General features: G+C 45.3%; 1 protein-coding gene across 2 annotated transcripts in view; it reads left to right on the forward strand.

Annotated features, from left to right (window-relative positions):
- AFAP1 (actin filament associated protein 1) overlaps positions 1-15457 on the forward strand; it is a 117420-nt gene that overhangs the window by 42790 nt on the left and 59173 nt on the right. For both annotated transcript variants that reach the window (XM_044295904.1, XM_044295913.1), the window contains exons 2-3: positions 7704-7832; positions 13219-13316. In XM_044295904.1, coding sequence (XP_044151839.1) covers positions 7704-7832; positions 13219-13316 — 227 coding nt within the window. The remainder of the gene's footprint in view (positions 1-7703; positions 7833-13218; positions 13317-15457) is intronic.

Raw genomic sequence — 15457 nt, forward strand, 5'->3', positions numbered from 1 at the left:
GGCGTGTCTCCACTCTCCCTATCACAGCTCAGGAGGCAGTTAAAAGATGAAACTGAGCATGTGCGGCCTTCTCAGTGAGCAGGTCAAAGAAATAAGATGAAAACAGACAGCAGGTGGCGCTATACAGATGCATTTTATTGAATAACTCAATGGCTATGCTAAATTTTTAATTACATGCAATTACAAAAGTATTCAGATCCAGGTGCTGGTTTGAAAACTGTAGAATATTTTTTGTGGGACACCCCCATTAACATCTTTTTTTTTAGTAGGGCATCTCAAAAAAGTAGCAAGGCGGTTTAGTTGGACGCAAGGACTCTACTTGTTTGGGAGAAGGACAGGAACTAGTTTCATGTTGTAGTGGATGAAATTTGCTGTCCTGGTTCATTAGTTCTTTTCATCTCTACTAATGGGCTGTATCTGCAGGGCAGAGATAAGAGACCATTTAGATGGTTTCCCTTAGATAAGAATTAAAGGGCTCTGCCGCAGCTCATTGGGACAGGTCAGATCGGGGCTCTGATTGCTGCCAGACTCCTTTTACTTAAACATTGGATGTTCTTGCTCAGCTTGTGTGAGGCTACTTTCACATATGCGTTTTTGCTGGATCCGTCATGGATTAGCAAAAACGCTTCCATTCGGAAAATGCAGCCGCCTGCATCTGTTATGGATGGATCCGGTTGTTTTATCTTTAAAATAGTCATGATGATGGATCCATCATTAAAACCAAATCTGGATAAGTTTTCTTTTGTGTCTGAGAAAACGGATCCGGCATCATTGATTTACATTGTGTTTCATGCCAGATCCATTTTGCTCCACATCCCATGCCGGACAGAGAAGCGCTGCTTACAGCGGTTTTCTGTCCGGTATGGGAACGCAACCAAACGGTATGCATTCTGGTGCATTCCGTTCCATTCAGTTTTGTCCCTATTTTGTCCTCTGCCGGATCTCAATACCGGAAAAGAAGAACGCAGATGTGAACGTAGCCTAATTGGGGAATGCCAGATTGTCTTTGGGTGAAGAATTATCCAGCAGGTTGGATTTTAACTTCATTGTTTCCTTTTAAGATAAGCGGTGCCAGAGGTGCCTGGTAGCTGCTTATCCCCTCCTCGTTCATGAGCAAAAATACTTATTATTGGCCATATAATGCAACATTGTAAAGTGGTCTTCTAATGAAAATACACCCTGTTGATATTCTGTTCGTGCATATGGACATCAGAGGTGGGAGTCCAACAATTGGGACTCTCCCCACTATGAACGACTATAGAGGAAGCCGATTCCCCAGCTATAACAGCTGATCGCGGGGGTTAGAGAAGCCTGACCTGTGCCCCACCCCCTGATAGCCAGGCGGAGCCTGTGCCCCACCCCCTGATTGCCAGGCGGGGCCGGTGCCCCACCCCCTGATTGCCAGGCGGGGCCGGTGCCCCACCCCCTGATTGCCAGGCGGGGCCGGTGCCCCACCCCCTGATTGCCAGGCGGGGCCGGTGCCCCACCCCCTGATTGCCAGGCGGGGCCGGTGCCCCACCCCCTGATTGCCAGGCGGGGCCTGTGCCCCACCACCTGATTGTCAAGAGGGGCCTTTGCCCCACCACCTGATTGTCAAGAGGGGCCTTTGCCCCACCACCTGATTGCCAGGCGGGGCCTGTGTATCGACCACCTGATTGCCAGGCGGGGCCTGTGTATCGACCACCTGATTGCCAGGCGGGGCCTGTGTATCGACCACCTGATTGCCAGGCGGGGCCTGTGTATCGACCACCTGATTGCCAGGCGGGGCCTGTGTATCGACCACCTGATTGCCAGGCGGGGCCTGTGTATCGACCACCTGATTGCCAGGCGGGGCCTGTGTATCGACCACTTGATTGTCAGGCCAGTCGGCTTGATACGTCTGTCTTCCAAGTCAACAAAGGATCAGACAGATTTAAGGTTATGTTCACACTTGCATCATAGTTTCATTGGATCATAGCTTCATCTATGAGTTTTTCCAGTTTTTCCAGAAACTGAAGAAGACGACTTGAGGAATTGTATCTTCTCCTTATTACATTGTCCGGTAGTTTCTTCAGCTCCAGCCAACATGGACCCAGTAACAGCTGGTGCTCCTTGTATTCACTCTCCTTGGGGCTAACTCCTTCTGTATCTTGAGGAACATGCAAAGTCCTTGTCAGGGTGGATTTTTATCAGGGCTGACACGTTGCATTACATCCAGCAGGTCAGTTTAGATGATGTGTTGTACAGTAACGGGATTTGGCTACAGAGGCCGTAGAGGAAATCGGCCATACCACATAATTCATCTCTACAGAGAAGCAGACAGCAGAGAATGCTCAGAACTTGATTAACATGACATCAAAGCAGTTATTGATGACTTGCTGTAAAATAAAGAGATCTCTTGAGTGTTACTGGGAAGTATGAGTATTAAAGGGAGCCCATCACCCATAGATGTAGATGGAGGAGGTAGTGTTCCTTAATGCTTATGGTGCAGGACCTCATTTTTCAGTCTTTGCATCCTCGGATGCAAAAGCAAAGTTCACAATTTAGGAAATTATGGAAGACCATGCCATCTAATGGGCATTGTCTACACTCTTTTATGCTCTGCCACCAACTATATATTAGAGGCAGCCATTTTTTAGATGTTTATCTGCTGGTGTCAGGCCTAAGGCATACTGGTTCCTGTGCCTATACATCAGTAGAGTCTTGTGAACCTTCATGAACATATTTTTCATATCCGATATGATGAGCACTAGATCAGGCCTTACGCCTATAGGTTTGCCGATTTAGGCAGGATCTTATGTATACGGTGGTCTACTGACTGTTCCCCATGGAAGATGTCTGGGGGGAAAAGGTTTTAAGTGTGTCTAAGCATGCGTGATGCTTTGTTCCCGTGGGAGATGAACCACTGCCAGGCACCTCTTTTACTGCTACAAGAAATCTGCACACTTGACCAAACTGATAATGGTCGAGTTTCAAGGAACAGCTGATGGCCACATGAGGTCTTCCCATGTACATGACCAACTAAGGTCGCGTTCACATCTCTGTCAAGATATTCCGGCTGCCTGATCCGGCACAAATGCCGGCTGTTGTCCAGACCAAAAAACGCTGCATGCAACGTTTTTTGTCTGACCAAAAACCGGGATTTATGCACGAAAGTGGACGGTTCACAGCCAGATCCCATTATAGTCAATAGGGATCCAGGGGTGATCTGTTGAATCCAGCAATGCCGGATCCGGTGAACTCTGGCAGGCTGTTCTCTACTGGAAACATTCACTAGAGATGTGAACATGGCCTAAGCTGGAATCCATTCCTTACATGCTGTAATCAATGATTTTGCATACATAGGCTATACACCAATGATTCTGCAGAACTTTGTTAGAAGATTCCCCTGAAGATAAGCTGGTTATAGAGTGATCTCCAGCGATCAGTTGTAAACTGTGGTGTTAACCTGCAGCACAACTACAGGACAAGTGAAGTATTGCACAGTTCCTACTGAAATCTGTGCAATGTATGGATGTGCTTGGTCCTACAGAGGGAGAGACTCTGTGGTTAAGCAATGAGGTGGTGGTAGGGGGGGCGGGGGTCATGACTATGAATATTAGGTTTCAAAATGGGGGTGCTAAAGCAGTCATTTATTTTAACCTAAACATTTTAGATGATTACGGGTGGGGTCCTGAAGCTTTCACGGCCACAAACTTTAGAACAAATATGGTCTTGGCCATAAATACAGGTGGTAATAGTTGGCGGTGATATCTCTGAAGGATTCCTTTGCTTGTTTTTGCCGATAAGCCTTAGATCTGTCTCCGGGATGGTGGGGGTTAAACCTGCGTCTAGCCTGACGTCACGAGGAGAAACGGTTCTTGTTCATGCTGTGGATTTATTTTACCATGTGTAGTTACTAATCCATTAATACTCTTGCTGATCCTCCTTATGTAAAACATATGGACGGTGTAATTTGCATGCCTGATGTTCTGACACCTGGATAACATTATTACATCTGGGTCGTGTGGAAAATTGGATGCAGTTGTCTTCATAACGAAGCTGAGGAGCGCCAGTACTTCAGCACTGCATGTTCAGATCCGGAGGTGGTGGATGTCATGTCCTGCAATAGTTTGACATCCTGGCAACAGATGAGCCGATAACTGCTGGTAATCTTTTCTGCCACCCTATCTGGCACATCCTGGCACGCCATCAATGTCAGTGCAAGCCCCACCTCTGCGACACGCTCATATCTCCAAAACAGGCCCCTGAAGTGCAGGAGAACGCAGCGCACACGCACAGCCACCTCTCCATTCACCGCTATGGGAAATAGCTGAGCCAGCACTCGACTATTTTCGGAACTCCCATTGTGTTGAACAGAGAATGGTGCGTTCTCCTGATCTTCAGGGGCCCATTGTGGAGATAGGAGCGGGTCCCACCTTCCATCGGAGGTGTACATCTGGAGGATTTCCTGACTAAAGCCTCATTCACACATCAATGTCCCACGTACGCGTGCTGTTCTCCGCGGACAGCACACATATACCCATTCATTTTTAATGTGTCTATCCTCAGAAATCAGTGTTTTTGCACGGTTTGTTGGTCCGTGATTTTAGCACGGATGCCTGTTCTATTTTGTCCATCACGCCCATTGTAGTTGATGGGCCCGTGAAAACCACGGATGCCATCTGTGTTTCATCTGTGTTTCACGGAACATTAGGAAGAGATGCTTTGAAAATAATTTTTCAGCTGTGTAGTGTCCGTGAAACACGGATGACACACTGATCCAACACGGACATTTTCAGAAGAATCACTGACCACCTTTTTAGGCCTCATGCACACGACCATTGTTTTATTCCGTGTCTGTTGCGCCGTTTTTCGTGATTTTCTGCGGACCCTTTGATTTTTAATGGGTCTGTTGAACACTCGGCTAATGCACCGTTTGCCATCCGCGTCCGTGATCTGTGGTTCCAGTCCGTGAAAAAAAATATAACCCGTCCTACTATTTCTGCGGAAAACGGTTTGCGGAACCTTTCAAGTCAATGGGACCGCTAAAAAACACGGAGGCACACAAGATTGTCGTCCGCGTCCGTTTTATTCCTATCATTTGCATGGCAAACCTGTCTTAGACTTTTTTTTTACATCCCTTTATGTCTGGTGGTCCTCCAAAAATAAAGGAAGACACACGGAAACAAAAACGGATTACGGAACAACGGAACCCCATTTTGCGGAACGGAACACCACAACGGTCGTGTGCATGAGGCCTTACAGGCATATATTGCCTATAGGCTTCCCCTGGTAAAAAAGAACATATGTACCGCGTACTACGCCTCTGCATAAGGAAGCATATTTCATTACACATTGCTATAAGTAAAAAAATATATGCCTAAAGGACGCTTTTGGTCGCCATCGAATGACTGGGGCTCTATGGATACATTTGACATATTTGCCACATATGCAGTCCAAACAGCGCAGTGTGAACAGAGCCTTATTAAGACAATGCGCACACAGCTGCTTTCCTTCCATCTTCTGGGCTGGGTTCTGACAGGAGGGGAGCAGGAGGAAAGACTGATCCCTCAGGGGGTCATTGATTTTTAGATCCTGTTCGGGGGTAGTGTGTCACAGGACGGCAGAGAAGTGACTCTGCTGACATCTGTCTCTGTAGGGCACCATGTGCCTGGCTCAGTTCATTGCTTTATAGACCTTATTGATCTCTGTAGATAATAGACGGCCTGTACATTGTATTGTAAGGAAATGTAGCTATATATCTATCTTGATTTTGCGTTGTCAACTCTTAAAGGGAATCGGTCAGTAGTTTTGACTATGTTAAACTGCTGCTAGCCCTAGGTAGGGGCTGGGGAGAGCAGGAAAAACATACCTTGTATGCAGATTTATCGTCAGGAGTAATTTAAATATGAAGTTTTATTCTGCCAGATTCTACCCTTGCAAGTGTCCAGGAGGCGGAGCTTCACTGTGAAGTGCCCTCTGCATTTATCTGCTTCACAGCCCCCAACCTGCTCTAAAGTGGTGGCCGTATCCTCCAGGCATGATCCCTGTACAGTGGTCACTCAGAGCAGAGGATGAGAGGCCGCTCTGTCATGCCATTCCTCTATTATTCCTACTGGAAGATTAAAAGTTAGTTGCCAGCAGCTTGCCATAAAGTTCCAGCTGCGTGTTACCAGTTGAGGTTTGACCCTGCACAGTCTGACACTGGAGCACTGATTGGACAGTCAGGCCTTAGGCATGACATGCACACGAACGTATTTTGTTTCCGTGTCCGTTCTGTTTATTTTTTTAATTTTTTTAATTTTTTTGCGGATACGATGCAGACCCATTCATTTCAGCGGGTCCGGAAAAAATGCGGACAGCACACCGCATCAGTATGTCCGTTCCGTAGCCCCGCAAAAAAAATAGAACATGTCCTATTCTTGTCCATTTTGCAGACAAGGATAGGCATTGTTACAATAGATCCGCAAAAAAAAAAAAAAGGATGACATATGGACGTCATCCATTTTTGTTTGCGGACCGAAAAACACATACGGTCGTGTGCATGTAGCCGTATTCACTTGTCGGTGTTTTAGTCAGTGATTTCCATTAGCGATTGTGAACCAAAACCAGGATTGGAGCCTCCACAGAAATGAGAGAAAGATCTGCGCCGGTTCTGTGTTTCAAGCCGCACCTGGTTCTGGCTCAAAATAACTGATCAAAATACTGACTGTGGGAACAAGGTCTTATGCACACGACCGTGCCATTTGTGGGCCGCAATACGGCCGTGTGCATGAGGCCTAAGGCATCAGACTGTGCAGGGAAACACCCCAACTGGTGACACCCAGCTGGACCATTATTCCAATCTGCTAGTAAGTAGTGATGAGCGAACTTCTGTTTTAAGTTCGGTGTCTAAAGTTCGGCTTCCGGTTAGCGGAGAATCCCGATATGGATCCCGATATGGATTCCGACTTCCGTTGTGGTCCGTGGTAGCGGAATCAATAATGGCCGATTATTGATTCCGCTACCACGGACCACAACGGAAGTCGGAATCCATATCGGGAACCATATCGGGATTCTCCGCTAACCGGAAGCCGAACTTTAGACGCCGAACTTAAAACAGAAGTTCGCTCATCACTACTAGTAAGGTCTCTTGCACACGACCGTATGGTTTTGTGGTCCATTTTAAACTGTTTCAGTAGTGTTTTCGTTCCGCTTCCGTTCCGTTTTGCTGTTCCGTTTGGTTTCCGTTTGTGATCCGTTTTTTGCATACAATAATGTTTAAACAGTAAGTACATAAAAAATAATTGGTCTGGGCATAACATTTTCACTAGATGGTTCTGCAAAAACAGACCGGATACGGAAGACATACGGATGCATTCTGTTTTTTGGCGGAACCATTGACTTGAATGGAGCCACGGATCGTTATTTGCGGGCAATAATAAGACAAGTCCTATCTTTCAGCGGAACGGAAATACGGAAACGGAATACATACGGAGTACATTCAGTTTTTTTGCGGAACCATTGAAATGAATGGTTCGGCATATGGAATCCGCGGAAACGGAAAATAAATGTTTGTGTGCAAGAGGCCTAATTCAATTAGAACTTCTAGTAGGAATAATGAGGGGGCAGAACATAGAGCCATAAGAATAGATGCTCCCGAATTACTATTACATGGGGGACATGTCAGGGGAGGTGATGGGTCGGCGATATTCTGTTCTTTATGATGAAACGTCTTATCATTTTCTTCAATCTTCTGTTAGATATGGAGGAGCTGATCGTGGAGCTGCGCTTGTTCCTGCAGCTGCTGGACCACGAATATCTCACCACAACGGTTAAAGAGAAAAAGACCGTCATAAGCAACATTCTGCAGAGGATACAGTCATCCAAAGGTCAGTAAGACGACTGCCGTCCAAGCCGAGCTGTCTCTGTGGTTAACCCAGCACGTCGTAACGCCGCGGCCCTGCGGAGGATGAGACTGTCACAGCGAGCGTGTATTCCCAGCCTGACACATGAGCGCTCCTACATTACACACTGGAATGATTTAATACGTAAAAATATATATATTAGAAAAAATATTGGCTAGAAAACGGAAATTTGAATTATCATAAATTTTTCTATTATTTTATTATTTTTTATTAATTTTATCATTAATTATTTTTCTTTTATCACTTAGATTGCTGCATAACATGACAAAAGGGGTCATCCAGGATGAGAAAAAAACATGGGTGCTTTCTTTTAGCAACAGTGCCACGCTTGTCCGCAGGATGCATGTGGTACTGCGGGTTATACAAGATTACAAAAACAAGGCTGCTTATTTTTTTATATTTTTTCCATAAATGATGCCACATAGGACCAAGTGTTGTGTCTGGTATTGCATCTCAGCCCCATCGGACCTGTAAGAGCCTGAGCCGTAATACCACACACCACCTGTGATCAAGTGTGGCGCTGTTACTATAAGAATGCAGCCTGTTTTTTCTTATCCTGGATAACCCCTTTAACCCTTTATTTTAAAGGTGTCATTAAGCTATCTGAATGATTAAAAAAAGGTTAATTATGTGAGTTTATGATATTAAATAACTCCCAAAAAAAAAAAAATGGAAAAAGTGATAAAACCCAAACAGCTTCTCTTGCAAACCAGTGAATAAAAAAAAATATAATACAGCGACAAGCATATAAACTATGAGCTGCCAAGTCATGACCGCCTAGTCCGTTTACTGAACGCGATGAGAAAAGTCCCGGTGCATCCATTAAATAGACCCATATAAACCAGGGTGGATAAAAATCAATGATTTTTTTTTTTTAAAAATCAGATTTTTTTTTTTTTTATCGGATTTTTTTTATTATCAAATGCTTTTTGAGGAAAATATATTACCATCCAAAGCTTATTCCATCATGAAATAAAGATTAGTTTTTTAATTATGTAGAATATGGCTGTATATGTTTCATTTTTTTGGTAAATAAATTCCATTAATCCATTCACAATGTCATGCTCTTCCAGAGGTTTTTGTAAGATTATTGGGCAGTTTCTCTGCCTACAAGCTATTATCACAGATTCTTGGTTTACTTTTGCAGTTCTCAAAACTGAATTTGACTCAGCAGAGATCACAAGCCTCTTCTTCACAGCAAAAATGTTATAACATGAACAGAGTTGAGAAAAAGGCATTAATCCTAACTTCTACAAACCGATGAATACAGAATCAACCTAATCAAACTAATATGAAAAGTTATTATTCTAAAAATCTTCATCTACTTGCATATTATAAACTTATACCAGCAAGAATTAGTCTTTATGTAGAAAACTATGATTTTAAATCAAATCCACCCTGATATGAACCCATTTGGTGCGGTTTCCATTAGTTCTTTTAGCTGCATGGAATGATGAGCGCTGCAGAATGTATCACTCCATTCATAAACATTCAGAAAAAAAACGCATACCGTACAGTTTGCGTCGTTTTTAACTCTGGGGACTGATGACTAGAGATGAGCGAATTTCATGTTATGAAATTCGTTCACGCTTCGTTTGGTAGTCAAAGCAGAATTACGTTATGGATTCCGCTACCACGGACCATAACGCAATTCTATGACAGAATGACTTTAGAGGCATTCCGTTATTTATTCCGTCATAATAGAAGTCTATGGGCTGCAAAATCGGATCCATCCCGTTTAAGTTATGCGGGGGAGTCCTCTCCTGATCCTGAGTCCTCCCCTGCATAACGGAAACGGGACGGATCCGTTTTGCGGGCCATAGACTTCTATTATGACGGAATAAATAACGGAATGCCTCTAAAGTCATTCCATCATAGAATTGCGTTATGGTCTGTGGTAACGGAATCCATAACGCAATTCTGCTTTTACCACCAAACGAAGCGCGAACGAATTTAATAACCTGAGATTCGCTCATCTCTACTGATTGATTTATGAGGTCGTTTAATGGATTATTAAGAAGCAGTGCGAAAAGAACCTAATCTATATGAGTAAGCGCCTCGCCCTTTTCAGGTTACGGGCTCCTGCACACATACGTATTTTCTTTCCGTGCCCGTTCCGTTTTTTTTTTTTTTGCGATTGTATGCAGAACTATTCATTTCAATGGATCCTCCATGTGCATTCCGTTTCCGTATATACGCATGTCCATTCCACCCCAAAAAATAGAACATGTCCTATTATTGTCTGCATTACGGACAAGGATAGGGCTGTTCTATCAGGGGCCAGCTGTTCTGTTCTGCAAAATACGGAATGCACACGGACGTCATCCGTATTTTTTGTTGATCCGTTTTTGTGGACCGCAAAATACATACGTTTGTGTGCATGAGCCCTAATGGAGGTGACCACGGTGGGTTCCCACTAGAGCGTGGAGATGCAGTGTAGTCACCCGGTGACCACATTCACTGTTGCGAAGCAGCAGCAAAACTAGATATTCAGGCTACTGGTTTTCAGCATTAGGACTATTCAGTTATTTGTTAGTGATATTATAGGGGTCCTAAATTAATCATTAAAATCGGAAATTCTATTTTTTTTTAATAGAGTTTAGGGTGAACAGAACAAGGAAAATAACGGAAGTGGCGGATTCAGCACATGACTACTGGAGCTGAGCAGACTCCATAGAGTACATTCACTTTTTGCAAGTGGACAAAAAAGTGCTGAATGCCTGCAGGACTTTTTTTGTCCAGTCTCTTGTTTTTATGGAATCTGCAACAGAGGCCGCAGACAGAGCTTCCCAAAAGCCCTTACTTTTAAAATCCGTCCATTGACAAGCAATACAGAGAGGCAACTACTGGCCCCTACAGGTGTGGCCTCTAAAAGTGACAGGTCGCATTAAGGCTGGGTCTACACGATGGCATGTGCCGCGCGACACATAGGGCACAACTACACTGCAACATGTGTCGCGCGACATTATTTATAATGATAGTCTATGGTGTCGCACTGCGACATGCTGCGACGCGACAGTCGCAGGAAAATCCATTTCGAATGAATTTTTTGCGACTGTCATGTTGCAGTGCGACACCATAGACTATCATTATAAATATTGTCGCGCGACAAATGTCGTCGTGTAGACCTAGCCTTAATTAGCTGACAGTGAGTTCTCCCAGCGGTCCATGGACATGCACACTCGGCTTGTCTTGAATGCGCTTGTTTTATTTCAGTAGGTAGAGGAGAATAAGCTGCTTATCTCCCGAGGGAACAGAGGATCGGACATGTTGGAACTTGGCATGCCCAATCCTTCCCCACCGTCATCTGCCGTCAGAGGAGAGACTGGGGAAGCCCACCCACAGGCCAGGCTAATTTGCTGAATGTGTGCGGGTATGGCTCCAGACTCCTGAACTGCAAATTTATATTGCTTTAAGACAAGAGGATTTCAAGGAATTGTCCTATTCACGGACTAACCCCACACGATCAAAAAATTACATTTATTTAGATTTTTGCATATAGTGCAAATAAGAAGTGCATGGCCATCTGCTTCCTATGTGTAGGATTTGCTCTCTAGTATGTAGTGTATATATGACGATGTTGGGTCCAGGATGGCGGGGCTAGCGTCAGACGTTGGAGGGCCGCCAGCGGGACAGTGCTCATTTGTATAATGATACAGAAGAGCGGCGTTGTATAAATATTTCCATCTTTTTGTGCTTTTTCTTTGCTGCAGCTGTTTTTCAGAGCTACTGGCTTGTGTAAAGTACACGCCCAAGGTTATAATGAGGTTTCCCCAGCGTGTTCCGGGAAAGCGTTAAGCCCCGAGCGATCGTCTCCAGTTTAGCTCCGCAGTCTCGCTGGTGCACATCCACGTCTCCAACCTGTGACACTTCAGCCGTTACAAAACTACAGCTCCCATCATGCCCTTACAGCAGTAGACTGTCAGTACATGATGAGAGTTGTAGTTTTGCAACAGCTGGAGGGCCAAAGGTTGGGGAATATTGGTATAGGGTGTTCTTGCCCCAATCCAACAAATGCTTGGATTATCCTGTGATCTGACCTTCCCAATCACTGGCCACAGCAGTCACATGTTCTAATCGAGAGGGACTTGGAGGTACAGAGACGTGCAAGGACAGGGGAAGCAGCAGGAGCAGAGTGAGGAGGATCAGAACAATATTTTATTAGTTTACGACATTTTACTCAGTTTTTAGAAGTAAATTTTACCTTTTTTTTTTTTTTTTTTTTTTTTTTACAACCCTTTCTTAATACAGTAACCCCAAATGAATACAGACCTCCCGACAAAACCTCAACATTAATACAGACCTCCAAGCTCAAAAATGAATAGAGATCTTCAGACTAGAATCCAGAATTAATTGAGACCTCCAGACAGACACAAACATTAATACAAACCCCCAAAAATGAAAACAGACCCCTAGATCAGACCCCAGATCATCCCCCAAATTCATAAAGACCCCAGATAAGCCCCCAAATTTATATAGGCCCCAAACAGCCCCCAGATTTGTAGAAACCATAGATTAGCCCCTAGATTCATACAGACCTCATATTTATTGAGAGCCCTGTTGCCCCCTATAATTCCCATCCCACCTTCCTCTACATGCAGACCTCAGACAAGACAAAAAAAAAAAAAAAACTCCCATCTTCTGCTCAGAGTCCTGCTGTCGCTCCGGGTCCGCTGTGCTCTCCATGCAACACAGCGTCAGGTCATAGTGCGCACCTACGCTGACTACGTCCCGGCGTTGTATGCTGTTCAGGACCCAGTACAGTACCGGCGACTGAAGGACTAGGGAGTGGTGAGCAATGCCAGCGCTAGAAAGCCCAAGGCTTCCAAGGAGGACCACTCCCTGGTCCTCCTATACTGATAAGTGCTTCCACAATAGAAGTGCTCATTAGCTCCAATTACAAAATTGCACCTACCCCCTTAAGGTGGAGCCTTAGACGAGCACCTAACTTTTGCCTACTTGTTATCCTGACCCAGTGGCTATCATTTTACTAGAAAATACAGAGCTGCATGCTCCAAATGCTGCCTTGGAATGGAGAAGGCCTTAGACATTAGTTCTTTTTCTCAGCCAAATGTATGTGTTTGTTTTTACTCCAGGGGAGAAGGGGGCTGCCAGATGGAAATGGAACCTGTATTATTCTTGCCCTCCTCATCCTCTTCTGACATCTGCTCTCCATAGTCCTCGTCAGTCGTCCCTGTGGAAACTGATGGGATCTGCTGACTAATGTCTATGTCCAGCTGGGCGTGCCAACGCCATGATACTGGAGAACCCCTCTAACTATGTAGTCTCATGTTTAGCAGATCACAGTAAGACGTTTTACTCATGCCAATGTTCATATTCTTGTCCACAGAATTCGAGCTGAAGAACCATGTGCACAGAGCGGAGACATCAAGCAATGTACCTGCCCCTCCTCAAATGCCTCTCCCAGAAATCCCCCAGCAGTGGCTGGTAAGACATTTGTTGATTTTACCCTACGATAATCATAGAGGGACTCACTACTGCGCATTGAGCAAATAATCCGAGCCCTGGAGCCGTAACCCAAGTCGTACCATAATTGGAGACTGTAACCCAGCAGATGTAATCCTGTCAGTGCTATCTCAATACACATCTCTGACCTGTTCCTTTTTCTTGGAAGGCAAACATAACCAGAATGTCCAATACTCGCTGAAGGCTGAAGCCGTTCAGAGGTGTCTGATGTTTGCAGTAGGCAGTGAGACAGCAATGTTTTAAATAGTCAATTTCATCTATGGTAGGCTATAGGCTTTGCAAAGCTCTGCTTTCGTTTCCAGCCGTTGTTTGAGATGGTTGAATTACCATATTTTTCGCTCCCTAAGACACACCTAGGATTTAGAGGAAGAAAAAAATAAAATATATATTTTTCATCAGACCTCGGATCAGACCGCCAATCCTCATCAGACCTCAAAGCAGACCCCCAAACTTCACAAAAACAAAAAAATCAGACTCCCAATCTTCATCAGAGCTCAGATCAGACCCCCATCAGAGCTCAGATCAGACCCCCATCAGAGCTCAGATCAGACCCCCATCAGAGCTCAGATCAGACCCCCATCAGAGCTCAGATCAGACCCCCATCAGAGCTCAGATCAGACCCCCATCAGAGCTCAGATCAGACCCCCATCAGAGCTCAGATCAGACCCCCATCAGAGCTCAGATCAGACCCCCATCAGAGCTCAGATCAGACCCCCATCAGAGCTCAGATCAGACCCCCATCAGAGCTCAGATCAGACCCCGATTCATTAGCTCAGGCCAGACCCCGATTCATTAGCTCAGGCCAGACCCCCATTCCTCATTAGACTTCAGATCAGACCCCCCATTCCTCATTAGACTTCAGATCAGACCCCCCATTCCTCATTAGACTTCAGATCAGACCCCCCATTCCTCATTAGACTTCAGATCAGACCCCCCATTCCTCATTAGACTTCAGATCAGACCCCCCCATTCCTCATTAGACTTCAGATCAGACCCCCCATTCCTCATTAGACTTCAGATCAGACCCCCCATTCCTCATTAGACTTCAGATCAGACCCCCCATTCCTCATTAGACTTCAGATCAGACTCCCATTCCTCATTAGACCTCAGATCAGACCCTCATCAGGCATAAAATAAATAAATGAACTTACCTCTCCTGCTCTCACTATGTGCTAATTCTGTACGCAGTCAGGACACAGTGCAACGCTGCGCCTGGAGAAGACCAAGATTCCCTGCCATTTCTCCCCCACTTTTGTGGGGGAAAAAAGTGTGTCTTATGGAGAGAAAAAAAATACGGTATCTCCTCAAGGACGAGAGCTAAGTTTTCCAGCACGCAAATTCTTAATCTGGCTGCATAATATATTGTAGAAGGAGGTCTAGTGTGACTAAAGTAGAACTCAAACCAAAAAATGCTTCAGAATGGACAAGCCTATTTCTCTAGTTTAGCTATATGTCCACCAGATCTGTGGAGCTAGGTTTTAGATTTGATATATCTTGTGCAGGGGCGTCGTTAGGTCAAAACATTCCGGGTTGGAGCCCTGGATGTTTTGTCCAGTGTCCCGAATGCAGGGCCGGCGGGGGCCCCCAGCCCGCGGTGCCGCCTCCTAGCTAATTTATTCACTTCATATGCCTCTGTCATCCATAGATCCCCGCCCAGCGCAGCCTTCTAGCTAATTTATTCACTTCACTTGCTTCTGTGTAATCTCACACAGGCACACTGGCAGAGGCATCGTCGAGCGAAGTGCGTATGCGCCGTCTTCCAGCTCACCTCGTTTGACGATGCCTCTGCCAGTGCGCCTGAGCAAGATTACACAGAAGCAAGTGAAGTGAATAAATTAGCTAGGAGGTGGTGCTGGGCGGGGAGGGGATCTGTGGATGACACTTAGGGGGATCTGTGGTGGATGACACTTAGGGGGATCTGTGGTGGATGACACTTAGGGGGATCTGTGGTGGATGACACTTAGGGGGATCTGTGGTGGATGACACTTAGGGGGATCTGTGGTGGATGACACTTATGGGGGATCTGTGGTGGATGACACTTATGGGGGATCTGTGGATGACACTGATGGGGGATCTGTGGATGACACTGATGGGGGATCTGT

The sequence above is a fragment of the Bufo gargarizans genome, chromosome 1, assembly GCF_014858855.1.
Source record: "Bufo gargarizans isolate SCDJY-AF-19 chromosome 1, ASM1485885v1, whole genome shotgun sequence".
Classification (NCBI taxonomy): domain Eukaryota; kingdom Metazoa; phylum Chordata; class Amphibia; order Anura; family Bufonidae; genus Bufo; species Bufo gargarizans.